The sequence below is a fragment of the Cornus florida genome, unplaced genomic scaffold, assembly GCF_030987335.1.
Source record: "Cornus florida cultivar Cherokee Brave unplaced genomic scaffold, ASM3098733v1 CherokeeBrave_3.0.0_Hap2_Chr10, whole genome shotgun sequence".
NCBI lineage: Eukaryota > Viridiplantae > Streptophyta > Magnoliopsida > Cornales > Cornaceae > Cornus > Cornus florida.
Window position 1 is genome coordinate 59,651,991 of NW_026775580.1, and position 23,802 is coordinate 59,675,792.

At 34.1% G+C, this 23,802-nt stretch overlaps 1 protein-coding gene across 1 annotated transcript; it reads right to left on the bottom strand.

Annotated features, from left to right (window-relative positions):
• Window positions 1-5,011: 5,011 nt before the first annotated feature.
• On the bottom strand, window positions 5,012-23,802 carry LOC132279285 (kinesin-like protein KIN-4C). Its single transcript, XM_059781218.1, has 28 exons — window positions 23,693-23,802; window positions 23,059-23,242; window positions 22,817-22,963; window positions 22,561-22,713; window positions 22,195-22,448; window positions 18,992-19,170; window positions 18,623-18,747; window positions 17,606-17,642; window positions 17,339-17,430; window positions 17,133-17,249; window positions 16,946-17,059; window positions 16,767-16,850; window positions 16,464-16,671; window positions 16,053-16,153; window positions 15,174-15,272; window positions 14,857-14,970; window positions 14,679-14,795; window positions 14,510-14,590; window positions 10,979-11,050; window positions 10,804-10,897; window positions 10,692-10,723; window positions 10,529-10,614; window positions 8,310-8,381; window positions 7,966-8,193; window positions 7,745-7,880; window positions 6,515-6,625; window positions 5,937-6,428; window positions 5,012-5,748 (listed from the first exon to the last, which is right to left on the bottom strand). The coding sequence occupies exons 2-28, from the start codon at window positions 23,185-23,187 to the stop codon at window positions 5,419-5,421; spliced, it is 3,804 nt and encodes a 1,267-aa protein (XP_059637201.1). The 5' UTR covers window positions 23,188-23,242; window positions 23,693-23,802; the 3' UTR covers window positions 5,012-5,418.

Here is a 23,802-nt window from a genome sequence, read left to right on the forward strand (position 1 = left end):
ATCTTCTGCTCAAAAGGTAGATTTGCAAGTCGTCTCGAAGTATATTAAAGATAAGAAATGATTCTTTTGAGTACAAGGTTTAGTATAGATGACGAACCCTGGTTGTTGGGGTCACTCTACTTCTTTAAAGGACTAAGAAAATAAACCTTTCACTAACGTGGAATTAAGAAATAATTCTGACTGACCTGACCATGAAGAAAGGAGATGTAAGGCGCACTAACCTTTCTTTTTATTTTTGGAGTAGCTCTGCGGGAGAAACTTGACTACACGGTATCTAGCCACGATCCGGTACTCTCTCCCATGATCTGAGAAAGAATTGAGAAATAATTATGACTGACCTGACCTATATATATATATATATATATATATATATATATATATATATGCGTGTGTGTGAAGGTATAGGGAAGTTCTTGTAAGAATAGGAAATTATAAATATGGGTTAATTTCTCTCCAAGCAATATTGACAATCTATAGAAAATTAGCACTGGTCATCAGAATATAGTATAAGCTTGAAGATGCATGTATTAACATATTAACATATGGTAAATAATATAGATCCATTACAAGGACCAACAAATCAAAAACTACTTGAGTATTAATGCACGAAATTGTAGTCCATAAGAATACAAAAATAAGAAGAAATAAGTCTGCTAAATCATATCATAGGATGTCTCTATAACTAGCATAGATTAGGAACAACCCAAATAGGTGCTGGTTCAATTTTCTGTCAATCATCTTCATCTTCGTTAATTAGTTCTATACTATGATTCCCCATGTCAAACATACATGTGTCATAACCACATATGTCATTCTCACCCAAATGATCACAATAGTACTCATCCGTGAAGTAAATCGAAATGCATTTACAATATGGAAAACTCTTGGCTGAATGTGATACTAATTGATTTGGACCCAAAAATAACACTTGATAATTGCATGATGATGCCAGTTCTACCCATTTTTTCTGACTGAAATCCAGTTTGTAAACATGAATCAGCTTTGTCAGGTGAGGACAAATCCAGCATTGATTCTCTTCATCAAAAAGATCGGCCTCATGAACAACCAAGTACACCATCCCAACAACGTGATTCCCAATATGCCTCAAAATAAGCAAAAGATCATCCTTTGATTCCACCATGTAACGTTGAATAGTACAAAGATCATCTCCAAGAGACTTTTCAAATTCCAACTTTTCTCAGGAAAAATAGGCTTAATTTCCATCTTTTTTTCAGGGAAAGAATTTTTAAAATCCCAGATTTCAATTGAACCTGTTTCACCCAAAGTAAGAATGTGATCATTGTAGGATATGATATCACAATAGCATTGATGTGCACCGTCAATGGCAATCCATTCACTGTCTCCCCACTTCCAAAAGGCAATCTTTGAATCAATTGAATCATATATTACTGCAACCCAATAGTTGTTGTCACAATGAATTGGGGCTGATGACAGAACACCTTTCTTAATATCCCGGACAAAGAAGGAATCAATGCTTGCTTTGCAAACTTCACTGGTAATACGAAAAGGAGGAAATTTAATCAAAACCTCCAAGAATGGACTGAAGATGTATTGGACTGCTTTTGGGTCCAAAAAAATCAACCACCTATGGGATAAAAATTGAAGTCTTATGGGATTTTTATCAGCTGCTTGTAGGCTTTTTTCTCTGCAAAATTCTATAAGCAACGCCTAATTTTATTATTTTGATCAGGGCTAGGATGCAAGAGCAATGGTTGATCAAACAGTGGAATCTCTAGTGATGATATTCGGGCTTCTTCAAGAGAGCACAAAGAACGACATACTGCTTCGGCACCAAGCAAGTTGAAGATCGACAATCAGGTTAGGATTGATTCCCACAAGTCAATGGGAAGTCCAGACCAATCCGGTGATGAATTTGATGATGTTTTCCTTCTTTTGGTGCGATGACCCAAATAGGCTTTGTTGGCAATCACTACCATATCTAGGCTTCAATCAATATGCAAAGAAAAAACTCTACAGAGATGATGAAAAAAGCTTCTAAATTTGAGTGTGTCTATGTGTGTTTTGAAGGCAATTTCTGTCTGGTAGATAGATAATCGATAGAAAACAGTGAATTTGTTAAAGGATCAGGGGTTAGGGCTTAAACCAATATGGTTGAAAAGGTTTCGTTTCTACTAACGATAGGGTCTATATGTCATTATCTTCCGCTTGAAATGTAGTTTTGCAAGACGTCTCAAAGTATATTGAAGATAAAAAGAGATTCTTTTGAGTACTGGATTTACCATAGATGACGAAACCTGGTTCTTAGGGTCACGCTACTTCTTCAAAGGACTAAGAAAAGGAACCTTTCACCAACGTGGAATTGAGAAAGAATTTTGACTGACCTGACCATGAAGAAAGGATATATGAGGCGCAATAACCTTTCTTTTTTATTTTCGAAGCAGCTCTGCGGGAGAAACTCGATTACACTGTATCTAGCCGCAAACCGGTACTCTTTCCCATGATCTGAGAAATAATTGAGAAAGAATTCTGACTGACGTGACCTTTGTGTGTGTGTGTGTGTGTGTGTGTGTAGGAAAGTTCTTGTAAGAATAGGAAATTATGAAAATGGGTTAATTTCTCTCCAAGCAACATTAATACAGCCAATGTTTTTGTGCTTCTATACAAATACTAACATTGGCTCTATTTTTTTTTTCCTTGACACTTTATTCTCTTTATTTATTTATTCTTTTAGGTTTTAGTCTAAAGGCTTGTGCCTAATGTAATAGGTTCATATATATAGCAACTAGTGAAAGTCTCACTAGAGTCTAAATTTGAACGAGCTGAGCCCTAATTCACTTGAAGTAGGGCCCAATTTTGGTCCTATAGTTTGGTTTCTTTGTGATCGGACAATCTTCTTATGCGCATTCACATCCAATCGAAATATATATATATATATATATATATATATATATATTTACTGTATATATATATATATATATATATATATAGAGTCTAAATTTGAACGAGCTGAGCCCTAATTCACTTGAAGTAGGGCCCAATTTTGGTCCTATAGTTTGGTTTCTTTGTGATCGGACAATCTTCTTATGCGCATTCACATCCAATCGATATATATATATATATATATATATATATATATATATATATATATATATATATATATATTGATAACCAAGGTATCCAGGGCTTTTGCCCGACTAATTCACGAAATAATGTGAATGTCCATGGTTTAGAATTTATCTTATATTAAGACTTTGTCTCTTATATTTCTTTATGATTTCTTATAACATTAAATTTAGAAAATTAGAGCATTTAGATCTATCTTGCTTGAATGATGGTAAGATTCCAAGTTGAAGACTTTGACATTCACAATTTTACTTCTAATAAGATTTGAATTCGGGTAGTTGTCGAATTCAATTTATATGAGTGGGGTAGTAGGCTCCACCAACCATCTTCTTGTTGGGATTTACATGCCTTGGCATAGCAAATTCTTATTTGGATTATAGTGACATATGTTCCTGACATATCTCAAATATTTATGATTTATATGATTGGTGAATTCAATGTATTATGTTTCGATTCATTATGGAATTGATAGTGTCCACTTGATTGCAAGAAATATTTATATATGTATGTGATGGCGATCAATACATGAATATAAATAGTAATCATAAATTGTTCATAGTCGGTAATTATGGATGGACTCATTATTAACTAAGATTTGAACTGGATCCGCGTTAGGTTGAGATATATTGCGAAAGCTGTCGTATGCAATTGCTCCATGTCACTATCATGGCATTTGACTCTTGAGCATGAGAGAAGTGTAGCCTTTTTTATTAATTAGTAATTACTTTGATTTGTTCGGCTGATTCTTTGGAATCCTTAGACCGACACTTTGGGTAATTATGTAATTAATAGTTAGAGGGTTATATTTTCAATATCTACATCATTGCTACTTGTATTTATTTTGTATTGATAATGGTTGATCACAAAGTAAATTCGAAGGCGTTCGTGTGTTTTTAGACAAAATGATTTATTATATATTTATTTATTTAAATTATTATTTTTGTCAAACAAATGTTTTATTATGATCAAGTCAGAAATAATCAAAGGTACCAAAATAAATATATTAATTAAGTAGTCGGATTGATAGTTTTGTTTATCTAATAACTAATTATGCATAGAGGGGTCAAAGTGCAACATTGACTTAGAGGTTATTTATTATTTAATTGAAATTCAATTAATTTCTTTTAATGGAGTAGAAATTAATTTATAAATTAATTAAATTGGGTCTATGGATCGGGCCAATTATTAATTCATTATAGCCAAGAAAATAATAAGCCCAAAGGATTCTCACTTATAACCCAACTTGATATTGGAATCCTATTAAATTTGAGATATGTGAATTAGAGATTGAGAATGATTTATTATTTCCTTTCCTTATCTTTATATTGCCTATATATACATGGTCCATGTATATTTTAGGTGAAACTTTTGAAAGAAAAAGGAATATATTATCTCTCTAATTTTTAGGGTTCGCTTTCTTATCTAATGGAGGCTCCCACAAGCCTAGTTTTCCAAGGTCATTCATGGAGGCTTATGGGTGATTCCTAAAGGCAAGACCATTACCAAAAAGATGGAGATCCAAGGAAGAAGCATCTAGGAAAGTGATCTAGAATAAACAAGAACATTCACTTTAGAGGAGAGATTTAAGATTACTCAAACCTTGATGTAAGTTTTCTATCATTAAATTGAATGGATCATTATATTCTTCATGCATAAAACTTGTTTCTACACATGAATCAAGATCTTTATTTGAAAAACCCTCATAAAGTTTTTTAAAACTTCCGTTTCCCCAACACTTACTCACAAAATTTGGTCCCTAAATCTTACTCTTTGAATTAAAAAAAAAAAAAAAAAAATGGCTCAATATTCTCATCTTTAGCAACAAAACCAGCCAATTTGTTATCTTTGGGACATATGCCATCTAACAAAGCCCACCTTTTAGTAACACAGCCAGAGATGGAAATAGTTATGGAACAAATGAATATCCAATCCTCATAATTTCATTAGATTATACAATTTTCACTTAGTTTTACTTAAAACACAGAGTTATACAGTGGCAAAAGGGCAGAACAGCCTGCTGTGTCAACATAGTAAATGTAGACCATGGACTTTAATTTTTGAAGTGATAATGGAGGGCTCCTACATGAAAAGAAGCTTTCGTTGCATTCAAAACAACAAATACAATAATAGGGAGAAGCAGTAGAACAAACTGCCACCAACCCAATCAATGTGGTTCTAAATTACTACACAAACCTACCTGCCTCTGCTACATCAACCAGAGAAGCCTGATCGGCAGAGGTTTGATCCATCCTCACCAGCCATGACATTCTCGACATTTCAGATAACTGGAACTTTTCTTGAAGGAATAACAGCTTAGAGACCGCGGTTTTCTTTGTCCTCTAACGTTCTTGCCTGCAGCTGTGGACTTCTTAGAGCTGGAGGACCACCCTCTTTATTAACAACAGAAGCATCTTGCTGCTCAGCATTCCTCTCTCTCAACGGGTTGTTACTATTCGAGGCTGCAGACCGCATAGCTCTTGGCAACTTTAATGGCACGTCTGCCTCAACCACCAAGCTACTCTCTGGTTTCTTCGGGGTTTCGGTGTTTTCTGGCTGAGAGGAAAGTGCGGCTACAGGAACAAGCTGAATTACTGATTTTCGCCATTTCTTTCTCTGATCGGGTTTGGGCGCATTTGATTTGACCTGTAGGAGTTGAAAACCTTAAGTTGGAACAACAGAATGCATATGAAGTTGATCTAATCACATAATAATGTTACAACAAACACCATGAACTGGTAGTTGTGTTTTGAGAGTTTTAAGACTGACAGTGATCATGTGAGTGGATAAGCATGAGCATAATTTGTCGAAAAAAGTGTAGCAATTAAACATACCGCTGTATTCCCAATGTCAGATAAAGGCTTCCTTCTCTGCACACAGTCATCATTTGTCTCAGCAGGCTTCTCGGATAGTGCATTTTGAAGTAGCATTGCACCATGAGAAACGAGGGCGCGGCTCCTTTCTGTTTCATCAGCGAGTTCTGCTGTGACTTCGGCTAGTTTTGATTGTGGGAAGTGATCTGATTCCTTAATCAAATCCACTTCTCTATTGCTGCATTTCGTGGCCTGGCAACCACATGACATCCCACAATTGCCCCCAACAGCTCGGCATTCACATCTCATCGTCTTGCATGAAGATTGTTTGCCACACGAGCAGCATGTTTCATATTTAGAATTCCTTTTCTTGAGTCGCCGTTGATTTGTGATTAACTCAGATTGTTCCCACTTGCAGTCATCATCACTTGAATGCTCGGATTCTGAAGTATCCATATCTTCCAATGACTCAACATTTTTTCCATCTGTTAAAACAATGGAGCTCCGGATTCCCTGTGGGCAAATGAAGACCATTCATTTATTTTACTAAACCAAGCAACAGTTAATTTAAAAACTGAAAATTGCACCAACTCATTTACTTGTGATTTTGTGTGCGTAAAAAATGAGGAGCAATGCCCTTCTTCACTGTTTGCCATGGAAGCCCCAGAATTTACTGTATATTCAGTGGACGTTTCTTTTGGAGTTAATTTCTGTAACAAAATTTAAAAGACCACAACCAAATAAAAATGATTAGCATATATAAAGTATGGTAAAGTCAAATGGAAATGGTTATTGTGAAAATAGGCAAACACAGAGCAACATGTCCTTTACCCAAAAAAAAAAAAAATAGTTTCATGCAGCAATGCCACACTTGTCTGGAAAAAAAGAGGTTTTTTTTAGGGTGGTGGTGTGACACTATTGCGGCACAAACACAAGGCTGTTTATGCGGCACTAAATGTCTAAACTTAAAATCACAGAAAATGTTTGTTAGTATATTACACCAATATGATAGAAGAGAAGCTAGTCAAACTATGATAGCATGGTGAACTACTGATGCCTCGAGCTAATCTCTGGGTAATGCATTTCAGAGCTTTAATGGTGGGTTGTCAGGTGGGTTCTGGTCTTAATGGATACGGATAAATCTTTTCTTTCTTTGAACCAATCCCATGCCAACGGCAGACATAAACCTTGTGATTACAAGAGCCTTAACTGTTGAGTCATGGCAAAAGGTAGCAACAAAATTTTCAGATATCAAGAATCTGCCAGTTCAAAGATTTAATAGCGGAGTTTTTGAAGAAACTAGAGGCAAATGTAGTAAGATTGGTGCACTAAGGAGAAACTCAGAAGCGAAGGGATCTCAGGTCTCTTAATTCAAGCAGAAAAATTGATACCAGGGAGTTCAAAGACAACAAGTAGTGATAGAAAACAAACTAAGAACCATGGACTCAAATTGCACGTTTACTGAAGAAGCTAACAAGTTTGTTGAAACAGAAAGGCAATTAATAAATATATAGTGTAGAAAAGGGTGCAGTTTGAAAGGGAAGGGGGGCCTTTTGGTAGGACAATATCATCCTTTCTCCATTAACAGTATTAACTATTAATTAGTTGCAGAAACAAACTTTGCTGCTGTGATGATAGCAAGACTTAAAAATGTCTATATTGAGCACATATTGATAAAAATAAAGAACCGACCAAGAGCCAAGATGTCAACATCTGGTCATAATAGTAAATTTAATCTAAATTAAATACATTTTTTATCAACCAGCAGTATTTTCTATTTGTTATATATGTCTTAAATCAAATTATAACATGAAAGCAAAGGAACTAACCTGCAACTTCTCCCGACGAACAAGTTCAGCCTTCTGCATTTCCAGCTGTCTAATTAGAGTGACTACTTTTTCCTTCAGGTCTCTTATTTCTGAGTCCTTCTCTCTGCAGTCAACTTCTTTATCCCTTAACGAGCACCTACAAAAAGCAGCAAAGGACAATTCAAAAAATTATAGTGACCTTTTGCTTTTTAATGATTCCTTTGACTTCTTGTAATAATTACCTAGAAGAGGATGCTATATTAAATAGATAATTCATAATATTTTTTGCCTCAGCAAGAGATCGAACTTGGTTCCAACGTCCCCGGCCACTAAATGCACGTTCACTCTCTTCTGCTTCTGACAACTGTGATGCCATAGAAACGAGGGTGCTGGATGAAGTGGCAAGCATGTTTTCAAGCGCAAAAATCCTTGAATTTCTTGCACTAGGAGACATTGTCTGGGAACAATTGCTGCAATAGACCCATTGAGATTTGAGAGGGAAGCCTTAAAGCAATGATACATGAAGTTATGCTGAGGAAAAAAAAAAAACTTTGTATAAAGTGAAATTGGCAAAAATATATCTGACTTCAAATTTGTTTGCTTTAGAAGCTGTGCTTCTTCCTTCAGCTCTGCGACCTCCTTTGCCATTCTAGCCCTCCTATAATTCAAAAATGATTTACTTCAATTAATACTGGCAGTAGGAATCTACCACAAACATTTTTATAATTATACAACCATAATACACATCCAGAAAATTATGAAATGGGGAAAGTAGTAGATGCATTACTATTCTAAACCTAAACAACCATATTGCAGTTTCAAGGTCTGTGTTAGACCTGAAATTTATAGAGATGATCCAGAGAATGAGAAAAAAAAATATTTGCAGCATTTGTGGCACCATGACATCAATACCTGTAAAACCTTTGTTACTCTACATCCGTGCAGCAAAAGATAAAACTTGTGCAAATTGTTACTTTGAGAAAAAAGGCTATCAAGACCTTCAACTTCTAAGATTTACATATGCGAACTAAACCCATTTCACGACTTCTCTAGTCCTGCTCTTGATCACAACTTGTATTCTATTTTTGACAGTTCATGAAAAAAGAAAACAAAATATTTATCTAGTTGGCAACACCAAAACAGCAAATAGCATTTGGGGCAGGAACTGAATTTAGTCAAATTGAATAACCATATTCGCCCTTTTCATGTCTATGATACCTTGACAAAGATGGCAAACTCTAACCAGATCCTCAAATGCACTATTAAATGCTGAAATAATTATCTAGAGCTTTTTTCCTACTCATACACCATGCTGTCGAAGTGATTGTAAAAGGCTACCAACAAATTTAGGGCAAGAAAAGTTCTGCAGGATCATAACTCCCTCCAGGAAAAACAAGCAGTAGAGGTACTACAAATTTGCACAATACTGATATGGTTACTAAACCCTTACTAAATAACCAAGGGAACGGACTGAATTTGTTGAATACCAATATCTTTTGGCAGCAAAATGTGAATAAAATTTGTTAATCCAGATTAACTAAAATCATAAATCTCGCAACAAAATTTGAGTGGACTTCTGTTTTCATTTCACAACTCCCTCCAGGAAAAACATGCAATCGAGGGTACAACAAATTTGCACAATACTGATATGGTTACTAAACCCTTAATAAATAACCAAGGGAACGGACTGAATTTGTTGAATACCAATACCTTTTGGCAGCAAAATGTGAATAAAATTTGTTAATCCAGATTAGCTAAAATCACAAATCCCGCAACAATATTTGAGTGGTATTCTGTTTTCATTTTTTTGCTTTTTAACAAAGAGTTCTTGGTCAAATGGAATTACTTTTCCAATAACCTCAACTGAGAATGATTGCTTTCCCAATTTCTCCAACACTCACTGGCAGCTCTCATATCCTTGTTTTAACAATCTCTCTCTCCTGTACCTGTTCATGTCACAACTTAATGTAAATGAAACAGAAGTCAGGTAGTCTCCCAGCCAGAAAGCTAGCGCCACATTGACAGGACCAAACAATGGTAAAGGCCTAATTCATCACCCTCTCACATGCACAAGCTTTAGTGCTTGAAAATAGGATTTTTAAATTATAACTGGATGGTGATAGCTTCCAGTACATTCAATAAATCAATATGAACCCATGGAATTTTATGCATTTCCCATTTCACATATTTTTGTACTTTGCTTCCTCATTTTCATGAACATGCAAAACTTATATAAATAAATGCTAAAAAGTGAACTGTTTATGCTATAAAAGTATCTTGATATTATTGGATCTGGTCTCACTAAAAATATCACCTATTAGTTATTGATGTGGAAGAGGCTCGCCTATTCTATTCTTCGAACATCACCATAATGGATTGTAATATATGCAGTTAAAGTTTCTTGATATTTAGATAAAAAGAGATGTGTGGAAGTCAAAATAAGAAACTTAGAAAATAAAAGGCTGGCAAGGTTTGCAATCCAAGATGTGAAAAAGAATATATATCTTATAACACAAAATTCCTACAAACAAAAAAGAAAAAATTACAGCTATTACTTTTCTCTGATTAAATACAAGCTTCATAAATAATAAGATAAAAAAAACTTAAATCAGAGATAGCCGGATTTGTCTGCATGAGTCAATCAAATCAATCAGAAAGCAAATGCAACTAAGTAAAACTAAATCTCTTAACTAGCAAAGACTAGCTAATTCATACCAAGTACTCAACCATCACAAGATTCAAATGCTTGGCATCTATATTATTCTTCATAAAAAATAATAATAATAAGCAAGCAATGGCACTCACTCTTCCATTTGACGCTCATATTCTGAACGTACTTCGTGTACTCGTACTGTTACTTCAAGTTCATGCTCAATTGCCTGCATCAGTGCCTTTTCAAGAGAAAGGTTATTACTTAGAAATGCATGAATAAAAACAATTAAATATTTCCAAATTTAGTTATGGATACCTGAATTCCAGGACCGTTGCTATTTCCAGCACCTGCAAGAGGGGAAAAATTTTCAATGAACAATTGTTATACAAAATAAACATGTATTGTATGAAGCAGTAAATTTCGTAACCCGATGTATCACGCAATGAAGCCTTTCGAGACTCTAATAGCTCTTTTAGCCGTTTTGTAACCATAGCAGCCTCTTCTGTCTTTCGTTGCAAAACCTGACAGAGAAAATACTGAAAGTTAAAACTGATGCAACAGAACTAGAAAGAATTTAAAATCCTAATTGAACATCAATTTACCATCTTTTGCCTCTGGTTCAGAGCCAATAGCTTATGCATCTCGTACTCATTCCTTCTACCCTCTTTCTTAAGCTGTTGTTAACACAATGTAGTCCAAAGATGTAATAACTCACCATAGTAAAAAATTAAGATAAAACAAGCACTGCGAAATCCAAATAATAGCAAATTAATATCAGAACATCCAAAATACAGAACCCATGAATAATTTATTCAAATTTCAAAACTCCTAGGATGATTTGAAATACAAATTCTACTCAGACATTGCCAATACATATTGGCATCAGCAATATCCAAATATTTTTGTACTCCAAAACACAAAGTAAAATGCAATTTCTCGAACAAATAAACCCAATTATGGAACAATAAAATGGCATAATGCAGCAGCAAAATTTTTGCCCCCCAAATGGATGCAGCAGTAATTATAAAAACCATTATGTGTATCCATGATTTGTGAAATTCAGTTACCCAAAATAGAAAAAGTAGAAATCCCTATATAAGAAAACTCTCCCTTATTTGCAGGGGTAGACTGTAAATAAGAATGGCCCCAATATTTTTCAAAGCCATATACATGGCCCCCCTTTAATGGTATATTAGGAAAAAGCTCTGACATGTGGCCCCTCGAGCGATAGATAATTTCATTTTTGGGCCTTTTTAGTCTCACTTATAAAAGCCTTGAAAGTCCATATGAAAAAAAAACCATCACAACATATCATTAGCCCATATATCTATATAATATATATATGTATATCATTAGCCCCCACAGGACATTTTACCATATTATGTTTGGAATACCATGCATGTTGTCCATTTTTCAATGTGTAATTTTTATTACTATTGATTTATCACTATAGTTTTAGTTTTTTATAGATCTTATGCATTACTTTGAGCATTAAAAGCATGTTATTGTTACGCAAAAGAGTATTAAGGGCCACCAGCACTGAAATTAAGACAAACTTTTAAGACTAAGCATGAGACAAAAATTAATTACGTAATTTGTAGTGAGTAATTCTCTTCATCCAATTATAATAACTCAACTCAACTCAATAAAGTCTTTACTTAACTATTTGGGGTTGTTCGCTAAACCTTTTATCACTATTCTGCTCTATCAAAGACAAACTCAATCATAACACATATTATCATCTCCAATTTCTCCATCTTTAATAATAATCTAGGCCAAGTAATGAAAATGCATGTTTTCTTTGGTATCTCTCGAGTCCTTGACCCTCAAATTTCAGTGTATTTTTAATTATCGAAAGTTACATCCAAATAATCAATTTTAGCCCTATTTACTTGAAACTCTCTTGATACAAGCAAATAACATAGACCAAGAAAACTCATTCTAAATGCGTTTTGCTGGTATATCCAAGACTAAGAGAAAAGGATATAGGCCCTTTGTAAGACTATAGTCAGGAAATTTACTTCTTTCTCTCGTATTTCTTTTCACTATGATCACTGCTACATCATACAAAAGTCATTATCTATATTCACAACTACTTTCTTTTCTAAAAACCACCGTATTATATGCTTATAAAAAATAAAAATTAAAATTAAAACTACAGGCATGACGGATCAAGTTTACGCATTAAATTCATCCCTAGCACCAACCATCCCAAATTTCAAATTTCCACAACATCATGAACCATCAAATTTTCTGTGAACAAACCAAACTTTCTCAAAATAAATATAATAGCCTAGAATCATGGGATTTGACTTACAATATTAAGCCGAGATATGTTAGCCTAAAATCATGGGATTTTATTTTATTTACGCATATATTTAGGCATAGAGTCTACCATTAGCATTGAAGCAAATCCCATTCAGCATGATCTCCGAATTACCATTAATTGGCAAACACGAAGAATCCTCTTTCTATTTTTTTTTTATCAAAATAAGAACACAGAATAGAAGGGTAAAATATGTTCTCAAGCAATTGTTATTTCACGCTATTATTTTCCTTCATCTTTCCAAGTTGTAATTGGACTGGTGAAGTGATTTGCTTACAATAGGAAAATTTACATAAAGAGAAATATACAAATTTATTTATAATAAGCTATGGTGGTGGATTCTTTCCTTGAGATTTTTCTTATTATTTGATCAGAATTTATTTGTCTTATTTAGTTATTTTATTTTTAGTTCAATAGAAAAAAAAATCATTAAATTGTTTTAAAAGTGTTATTCCTTCAATTTTGGTTTTAACTTTGAGTTAAAAATCTTGGATCTGTGTTCGACCCTGCTTATCACTATTTAATTGTTAATTTAGTCTTTGCAGGTCTTTCTTTTATTTTTGTACGAAGTGTAGAAGAGCAACGACAGAATTCATAAATCTACACTCATCAAATGGCACTAAGCATAAAGAGGTTGATCGGCACCTCATTCAAGAGAAGATCATCTTCAGTCAAATTTGCACTTCGTTTGTCACTAACTCACTACCTCTCAGCAACTTTCAAACATTCTTACAAAGGGCATCATCAAGACCGTATTTGAGGGTGCTGTCCAAGTTGGGCACTTCAGATAGGAAAATGATAATCAGCCATGTATTTCGAGATAAAATCATGAATTTTAGTTCGTGATGTATATCCTCCACGCACCAACTTGAGGGGGAATATTAGCCAAGATATGTTAGCCTAGAATCATGGGATTTGATTTACCATGTTAAACTAAGATATGTTAGTCTAGAATCATGGAGGCATAGAATCTGCAGCGATTTTATTTGGTTTCCTTTCCTGTAATATTTAATATGTGCTCTTTTAATATATAAATACCAGAACTGTGAACGGGTGATCATCCTCATTCAAGCCTTTAAATGTTTGTCATCTATTTCCTCTATTATATTCGCAGGAATGCCTCAATATTTTTTTTCTAAGATAAGAAGAAAGAAATAAAAGGGACAAATGTAGCACATTGAGATTAAAAAAAAAAATCTCTTTACATTCAAATGAAAATAAAGAGATTATACACCTAAACGGACTAGGAAGAAAGGGCTCCTCTTAATATAGGCAATAGGACTAACCCTAATAGAAGTGCTAACTTCTAAGGCTGCATTTGTGCACAAACAATTACACATGTTGAAAAGAATAACTAGAAAAAATTCAAATCAATGGGTAAAATAATGTTATATGGCTCATAAAAATATTTGCTAAAGTAAAATTGAGATCATTGTAACATTTAGAAGATATACCCATTTTGAGGAAAAAAGGATGAGTCCGTGAGGGTTCAAAGCCAGATGATAATCCATTTCTTATCAGATTACAGAAAGGCAAAACGAATTCAAATGAAGACATGATTCATATTCTTCTAGATAAGAGCAAACAACAAAAATGGCTGAATTCTCTAGAAATAGTGAATGAAAACAAACAAAACAAAAAAATTACAGGAAGATATTAATTAAGACTTCTGAAGTAGCAATATTATGAAATACATGAAACTTTCACTAAATAAATTATTCTAATTCAACTGTGCTTCAGGAACATTATACAAATCACAAAAAATTAATCACGAAAGGATAGAATAAATCTATAATAATATATATACCTGAAGAACTTCTTTCTCCCTTGATGCCTTCCATGACCTGAACTGCTCAGACTCCTGCTTGATTTTTTGTTGTAGTTGAACCTGTATAATGCACAATTGCATCAACACTAAGTCTACAAAGAAAAGCTAATTCAAGTACACAGGTTTCATATACACAATAAAATGGCACCTTCTGAGTCTTTATTCTCTGAATCTCGTCGTGTAGACGTTTTGCTGCCTCATCACTTTTTTGTTTTTGTCTAAGGAGTTGAGCTTGAGCATCTTGCTTCTTTTTCAGCACTGCAACCTGAAAAAAGAACAGTTATCAAGGAAGTAATTGTGGTTGGGGGCAAAGTGATAGGATTCACCTGTGCTTCAAGAACATTCAACTTTTGAAGATAATTTTCCTTCAGTTTTTGAGAGCTTTCATCAGAAGTGGAAGAAATATTTGCAAGATTATGCCTCAGATCCTCAATCTCTCTCTGTCAATTTGACAAGAGATTAGACGAACAGTATGTAATGAGCTTAAACTCAAAGAATAAAATTCATGAATAGAAAACTAACCTACAAGAGATTAGAATATTTATGGGTTCCTATAATAATATTTTCCAAATATAACATCTTCTACAAACAGTATATAGTGAACTTCAACTCAAAGCATAAGCTTCATGATTAGAAAACTGACCTGCAGAGACCTTTTTTCTTGCTCCAGTTCATGAACTTTCTTCTCGTAATGTTGTTTAAGAACTGAGGTGTCAACACTTGCAAACCGCTTCATTTCAGCCTTTAGCAAACAACAAAAACTATGAAATTAATAAATGAGGCCACACCGCCACAGCAATGGGCAAACAAATTAAAAACTAACACCTAGATAGAAATATATAATAACTCCAACCCTTTTGCATGATATACCACATTCTTGCCATCTTCTTCATTTCCAATAGTATGATGGGACTATTAACAGCATATCATCACATAGTTATGAAACTAACTAAATTATATTCACAATTACAGCTGTAGAAATCTAAATCAATAGCTATGAAGTGTAATTTGCACCATTGGGGAGAAACGGTAGTTTGTAGTTCAAAGAAACCAAATTAACAGGAAAACAAGCATAATATCCTGTCCACAATTCCAAAACTTAGTATTTTAAATTCCACCATTAGATTTAACAGGCTAGGATGATAAGTAAAGCCTTTATACCAAAGGTGAATCTTAAAAGACATCAAAATCAGAGATGCGAAAATAATGAAATGAACAGGTATAGAAGTGAAGCCATCTAACTAAATGGCAAGGACGTGCATGTTCTTAAGTCTACATCAAGTACATCTAAGCTTGCAGCCTGGTAATTGAAAATATTTGCCCCTCTCCAATATGCATCATTCTTGTCAATTTTCTAGATTGATGCAAGTCATTTTCTCTAATTCAATGTTAACATTATCTTGCATAAAACACTGAAACAACAACAAATGGTTCAATCTCTACCAACCAAAATTTAAAAATAAATAACTACAATTTGCAGGTAGCTAAAGTAAATGTTCGATAAAGATAAGCAAAGTTCTACCTCCTTTTGCTGAAGTTTTTTGTCCAATTCACTAAGTTCTCTATCCAACATTTCTTGAAGAGAAGAATGTTCTAGCTCCTTCTCTTCGTCTTCAATCTCAACTGGGATTAAAACAATGTAATTTTACATTCTTTAACAAGTAGGGAAATAATAGAAACAAAGAACTGAAACGAAGATCAATGTAGTGTAACACCGGAGGGAAAAAAAACTACCGTAAAGAGTGAAATCTTTAACTATTAATACAACCAACATATATTCAATGGCCTTAAAACATTGCATGCAACAAACTAAAAAATGTTAGTTCTGATCCAGACTGCTGAATCCCAGCAAAAGCATCAAGACTTGATAATAAAAAACAATGTCCAAAATCACATGAACAAGTTACTTGTAAAACAACTAATAGGAACTTACCAGGAATGTCCAAAACTTTTCTATCAGACATGTTGGAAATTTCATGAAGACTTGTGAAATATGAATTCTTCGAGGGAAGTGCACCATCATCCAAGTCAAGACGATGAATAAATTCTTTATGGCTTGAACTATTCGAAGTTCGCAGGTGCAACAGTTCTCCTTCTAGTTCTTGAATTTTTGCAACATATGTTTTCAACAAATCACAATCCTGAGAAAGAAGGTTTTGAAACATAGGTTGGTAAGTAGCACTCAGCGGAAGTTGCAATAACCATAAGAAAATTCCATGCAGCAATTCATACAAACCTGATTCGAATTCAAGTCCGTTGCATCCCAAGATTTACCATTGCGAGCTGACTCAATGTTCATAATCAGTCTATCTTTTTCAACCTGAACATTAGATCCATGTATTAGGCATCCCATGACCGTGCCTTCAAAAGTAACCATGAAAAAAATTATAAGAATACAATTATTCATTTACAAACCTTAGCTTCAATAGCGCATTGTGCCAGATGCTCACAAGTAATTTGACGTTCTTCAAGTTCTCGTTGTAAATCTGCATTGCTTGCTTCAAGCAAAGAGACCTTGTGCTTGAGAATCTGGAAAACAAAGATAAATTCAACAGCCAAAAAGAATATATCAAAGAACACATACTGACCTAAAAATGCATACCTGAAGTTCCTCAAATGGTGAACTAGCATCTCCACGAAAGAAAAGAAGCTCAGCCTGCAATTGCTCAATTTGGCTCCGCATCCTTTGCATCTGAGCTGTCATTGGATCTCGGTTGATCTACAAAAAGAAAGAAAATGAGACATCAAAAGCTGAAAGCATAATGGAACAAAAACAACAAATCAGTTGTCTTTGAGAAGGAAGCTTACAATTGCCTTGTTCTGAATGTTGCGGGCACGATTTGCGTACTTCAAAGTGTTCAGAGTCTCCTCCGCATTTGTGTCTGCTGGACTTACGCAAGCTACATTCAAAGAAAGAAGAGCAAAAAATAATAAAATGTTATTATAGAGCAAATTATGAGATGCCTAAGGTAACTATTTTTTTTTTTTTTTTTTTTTTTTTTTTAACTTCAGCTAAGTTACTTTAAAAGGCTCTCTATTGACTGAACATAATCAGAATATACATGAACAGCATACCTATCATAACTGTTTTGCTGTTTCCTCCGAGGGAATCCTAGCGAATCACATTACAATTATTAGCAATAGAAATTTTCTTCATTAAGTAAACCAACATCGGGTGAGCATACAAAATTACTTTGCCACCGGTCACATTAAAAATAAACTACTAAATAAAGCAACTATGTGTGAAAACTCAAGGAAAGCATGCAAGACAACCATTTGATCACCATCTCCATCACTAAGCACATGCCAAAAAGAAAAATTAAAAAAAATAATAATAAATTAAAAATTAAATGAAGAAGAAGAAGAAAGAGACAATCACGATCATGATCACAATTATGAAGATCATGAATAAGAAGCAAAAGCATAATGTTAAATCAAGTATTATAAAAATAAATTTGCTCGTCCTCCAGTATCCCCTTTTCTTCTGTCACAGTGCCTTTTACATTAAATTATTCCCTTTCCTTCTTTCTAGGCTTGATAATGTGATACTACATCATCCCAAACATTTCCTAGCATAAAGCAATCAACATATTGTCACTTTGTGAAAGAAATATAAAAGAGAAATGAATGGCTGATTTTATAATTAATCACTAATCATTCAATAAAAGCACAAGAGTTTTCAAAGATGTGCAATAGATTCTTGGTAAGACTTCAAATGAGTTTTATTTCATTTCTTCAACACTTCAATGGACCCTCCAAAGGATTATTGGAAGGGCGACAAACACTCCGTCCCCAAATTAATGTCCCTTTCGGGACTCAAACTTTTTAAAGATACATGCAATTAATGAATGTCTGCCTTTTAAATTCCAAAATTAAACTTTTAAAAATTTAAAAACATACCATATTTATTTAGGAACTTTTTCAAAACTTGAGGACAACATAGCAAAGATTCATTTTTTTTTAATATTTGAAGAGAGACACTTGTTTTGGGACAGACAGCCCAAAATGAAAAGAAGGACGTTTATCTTCAATTAGTACATTCTAAAATAGTCAGCTAAACTTTCAAACATTAAAAGATATTTATTTACATACCTGTAAAAGCCGTGTTAATTTGCTGTCCCGATATGGAACATGGCCTCCTTCTTTCCGCTTCTTCTCGTCACCTAAAGCACTTATCACGTTGCCAAGAGAAAGCAATCCCTTGTTGATATGAATTCCTAAGACAAATAAATCAAGAAAACAGTACTTTAACCTTAGTAGATTGAAATGAATAAATAGCTTAAAATTTTGCAACAAATAGACAGTTTGCACATAACAACTTTTTAAGGATTTGGCAAACAAGGGAACAAGATTCAGGAGGCTGATCTTGCTACCACCCCATACCCAGCACAAGTCAATATCATGATATTCATCACGCTTTATTTGTAATTTAAGTTTCAGATATCATAAACATTAAATTACCTTCCCGGAAACGCATCCCATCTGCTCCTGTCCGTTTTGCTCGTTCAGAACCAGCGAGATCCACTAAGTGAAGTTTTGCACACAATATATCATCACCAACATCATCATGCATTTCTCCACTTGGGCAAGAAGCATTTTTCTTTTGCTCCATGGAAATTGTAAAGATGGCATGTGAACGACTGAAACAAAATGGATAGATTATGAATGCCAAATGGTATAACATGTGATGATGTGTAGATAGGATGGTATATAAGGGTGGAGAAGCAAAACTATAAGATGTATGCCAAAATAGTAAAAAGGGAAAAGTTCAACAGGTTTTTTTGGATAAATGAAATATTAAACACGAAGTATATTGGAAACACATGATATCCCGTCAAGAAGAAGCATGCCCGAAGTACATCATCAAAAAGTGTGAATGCAAAAATTAAACATCAGGAATTCTGGGAATTCATTATCCATTGACACATGTTGCACTAGATTCAAAGCTCCAGAATGAGTATGCATCTAAAATAAACGCCTACCCCACTATTAATATTTGATTTTTTTTCTCATCTCTCGACTATTCATGGTTGTAATAAAGAGAAGAAAAGAACAAAAACTTTCTTCCTCCACTATTTTCTATTATCCTGATTTAAGTATTAATTCTAGAATAAAGATTCAATATTTTCCATGCTCTTGTTATCATTATTCCACTTTCCTCAAAACAATATAATTTTGATGTAGTTTTTTTCATAATCAATAATATTCTTTTGTTTTTTAATTACCATACATCTTAACATCATTTAATATATATATACATATATATATATTTATTTATATAAAGCAAACATAAATAGAATCATGATACAGACAAATTGATGGTTTCTACAACATTTAAGCTTAGATTAAAGATGTTTACTGAAGAAGATTGGTTCTGGTGGGGCATTCCACCAATGAATTATGGCCAAGAAGCTCTCTGTGGGAACTTATATACATTTTTAGGCCAATTCCTTAGCAGCTTTAACTCTTTTGAGATAGAGTTGTCTAACGTGGTGTTGGAGCTCTTGGAGATCTTGGGTTCAAGGCTCTTCCTCCCCCATTTTCTATTTCTATTTACACTCTTAGAGATTGATTACTAAATCAATTCCTCAAACATATAACATTTGAAGCAAGTTGTTGTCTATCACTTTCTTCCCTAATATTTAAGGATTTTGACAAACTAAGGAAGAGATCTCTAAAATCTAATCCTTAGTGCAATCTTTTGGATGATTTGCAAGATAATGAGTCTCGTGGTTATTGGAAATATAGATTCATTAGTTAAAGGTATTGGTTAGAATTTGCTACAGTCACCCATATATGAAAGTTAAAGGGGAATGCATCTCATATTTTAGCTCATAATTAGACAGTTTTCAGGTTTCCCTTTTTCTTTTTTTTTTCCTTTTTATTATTTTTTTTAATATGCATTTGCGTACCTGGTACATTCTTTTTTTTCCTAGTTGGTACTCACCCCCCCCCCCCCCCCCCACCCCGGCCCCCCGCGAAGGAATTGTTTGCACCTAGCAGGAATCGATCCTTACATATATATATATTTATTTATATAAAGCAAACATAAATAGAATCATGATACAGACAAATTGATGGTTTCTACAACATTTAAGCTTAGATTAAAGATGTTTACTGAAGAAGATTGGTTCTGGTGGGGCATTCCACCAATGAATTATGGCCAAGAAGCTCTCTGTGGGAACTTATATACATTTTTAGGCCAATTCCTTAGCAGCTTTAACTCTTTTGAGATAGAGTTGTCTAACGTGGTGTTGGAGCTCTTGGAGATCTTGGGTTCAAGGCTCTTCCTCCCCCATTTTCTATTTCTATTTACACTCTTAGAGATTGATTACTAAATCAATTCCTCAAACATATAACATTTGAAGCAAGTTGTTGTCTATCACTTTCTTCCCTAATATTTAAGGATTTTGACAAACTAAGGAAGAGATCTCTAAAATCTAATCCTTAGTGCAATCTTTTGGATGATTTGCAAGATAATGAGTCTCGTGGTTATTGGAAATATAGATTCATTAGTTAAAGGTATTGGTTAGAATTTGCTACAGTCACCCATATATGAAAGTTAAAGGGGAATGCATCTCATATTTTAGCTCATAATTAGACAGTTTTCAGGTTTCCCTTTTTCTTTTTTTTTTTCCTTTTTATTATTTTTTTTAATATGCATTTGCGTACCTGGTACATTCTTTTTTTTCCTAGTTGGTACTCACCCCCCCCCCCCCCCCACCCCGGCCCCCCGCGAAGGAATTGTTTGCACCTAGCAGGAATCGATCCTTACCTGATGCTTCATGAGGCACCAGGGCTCAAGTCTTTTCCAACTAGGCCAACCCCTTGGGGTTTACCTGGTACATTCTTTGTTTAATAAAGATTAACTTCAGTGTGACCTCGTGATTTTGCTCCTCCAGACAGCCGTAACACTAAAAGTATATACCGAGCAAGTAGATTTTTAACATCTTACATTTCAATATATCGCCACATAAGAGAAATATAATTCTCTTTATATGCATTGAGTAGGAGAAGAAACCGGAACTAACAATGAGAGGCAAAATGTACAGTAATATTACTTATCAAGAATTGGCAGTACATCTTTGTAAAAACATTATTGTTATACGAGTCCTTATGTTTTGACATTATTAAGTGCCAGTATATAGCAGTATAGCACATCTCATTTGTCAAAGCAAAACATACAGGTTAATTGTGTAAAGGTTTTGATATGTACTACAATGATATAATGTGATGTCCCAATGTGATGTCCCTGGCATTACAGTAGTATATAATGAATTAAAAAATAACAATAATAACAATAAGTCCAAAACTTGAAGTAGAAATAAAAATTGAAAACATAAATAAAGAAATAGAAGACAAAAGTGAATTGAATCCTAACAAGAAAATCATGTATTAGAACATGACAAATGCTATGTTTTCATATACTAGAACATGACAAATGCTTTACATGGTGTAATTAATATTAGTGTCATAAACCAAAGGACGAGTAAAAAAAAACTGTGAGGTACTTCTTTTCACTTTTTGAGCAGAAATGCACACGCACCATACGGTGATTCTCTTCTAAAGTAATGGAAGTTAAAACAAAAACAACCAGAAACACATCAGAGAAAATCACCATGATACACATGTTTACCACACACAAACACACCTATACATCGCACCTTGATTGGGCATTCATGTTTGTGCTTCCAGTAGCCCGAGATAATGAACCGCGCAGCAGAAATGAAGCCATCTCTTCTTTTGTCCTAACCTCCGCCTCCGTTACACCAACAAGTGTTATACCCCCATTGACGGTTTCTCTGATTTGAATTGGAGATCTTGCAACTCCAGCATGCTTTGCTTGAGAACCCCCATCACCTCTACAAAAAGCTGGTGGATTTGGATCCAGAAGATCAAATACCTCTTCCTTAAAAATCTGGGAAATCATCGCAGATTCATATGTAATCACATCAACTCTATATACTTCATGTTTAATCTGAAAATAGAAAAGGCCGATAATAATACAAGATATAGTTTGCATTTCTTACCTCAATAAATGATACTCTAATTAAAAATTCCGTGGAGTCTTTCCTCGACTCTACTCTTGAGAATATAGTTTCCATCACTTTAGGAATGATTCCACCATTATGTTCTTCTCCGTTATAGTTCGTCCCCATAGTGTAAGTTTTTCCTGACCCGGTCTTTAACAATAGATAAGCACAGAAAACAAGGTTGTATCTTAAACCAATTACACATTTACTATCAAAGAAAATCTAATAGTGATGAAATGCACTAAAATTAAACCTGGCCATATGCAAGAACTGTGCCATTGTAGCCAAGGAATAGTGCATCAACAAGGGGAGCAACACACTCTTCAAAAATTCTAAAAGATGGACTTGCTGTGCTTCCGAAAACATGATCAAATGTAAATGCATGCGATCCAATTTGAACCTGTTTGCGCACCCAATCAAAAACAATAAATCAATCAAAATTTCTATTTTTTACGGTCAAACAATTTCGAGCCTAAACAGATTGAGATACAATACCTGTGGTTGACCAGCAACTACAGTAATGCAGTCTGTGCAGCCAACTAGAAGCTCTGCAGTTACAAGAGGTCTAATATTAACTGCAACTCTGACACATTGAGATGAGTCCTTGATTTCAGAATTCTCCATCTCTGCTTAGTCTCAAACCAAATTGCAATGCAAAACCTCTAGCAGATACAAATCACTGAGTAAATATAATATCAAAATTAGGGTTCAATACAATGCATTCTTAATCAATCACATTTTTCAAACAAGGGTACCACGCATTTCATGTGCATATATAGAGAATGATCAGATCATGTCAACACAATATCCCAATCAGATAAAAATGGACATTTCTAATGAGTTTGAGCTGAAACAATCGCAATTAAGTTTCAACTCCTCACAGTGCATTCTAAATACGCAAATTAGGGTTCCATGCACTGCATTTTGAAATTTTGCACCTAAAGAAAATCGTCGTATCATGTCAACATTACCAATATCAGTGCCAATACATATATTTGTGTATACACTTGTATGTAAGTGTATCTATTTTCAGAGATCGAATCAGACATAAAAGAAAATAAAAAATTAATGAGTTTCAGCTGAAAAAATATATCAGAATGAAAGGGATCAATGTGTGATGTGATCGTACCTGTGGTGATGTGAGAGAAGAAATCGGTGTAGAGAGATAGAGAAAGAGAGATAATGACTGATTGGTTCGAATCGAAACGAGAAAAAAAAGCTGAGAGGTTAACTCAACGA

What these genes read in the sequence shown, in the direction of transcription:
- LOC132279285 (XM_059781218.1), bottom strand. Translation starts at nt 23,187, where the DNA reads ATGGAGAATTCTGAAATCAAGGACTCATCTCAATGTGTCAGAGTTGCA. An exon ending in GCAACGGTCCTGGAATTCAG is followed by an intron (nt 10,615 to 10,691) that starts GTATCCATAACT and finishes TCTCTTGAAAAG; the next exon opens with GCACTGATGCAGGCAATTGA. An exon ending in CTAAAGCAAACAAATTTGAA is followed by an intron (nt 8,194 to 8,309) that starts GTCAGATATATT and finishes GGTCTATTGCAG; the next exon opens with CAATTGTTCCCAGACAATGT.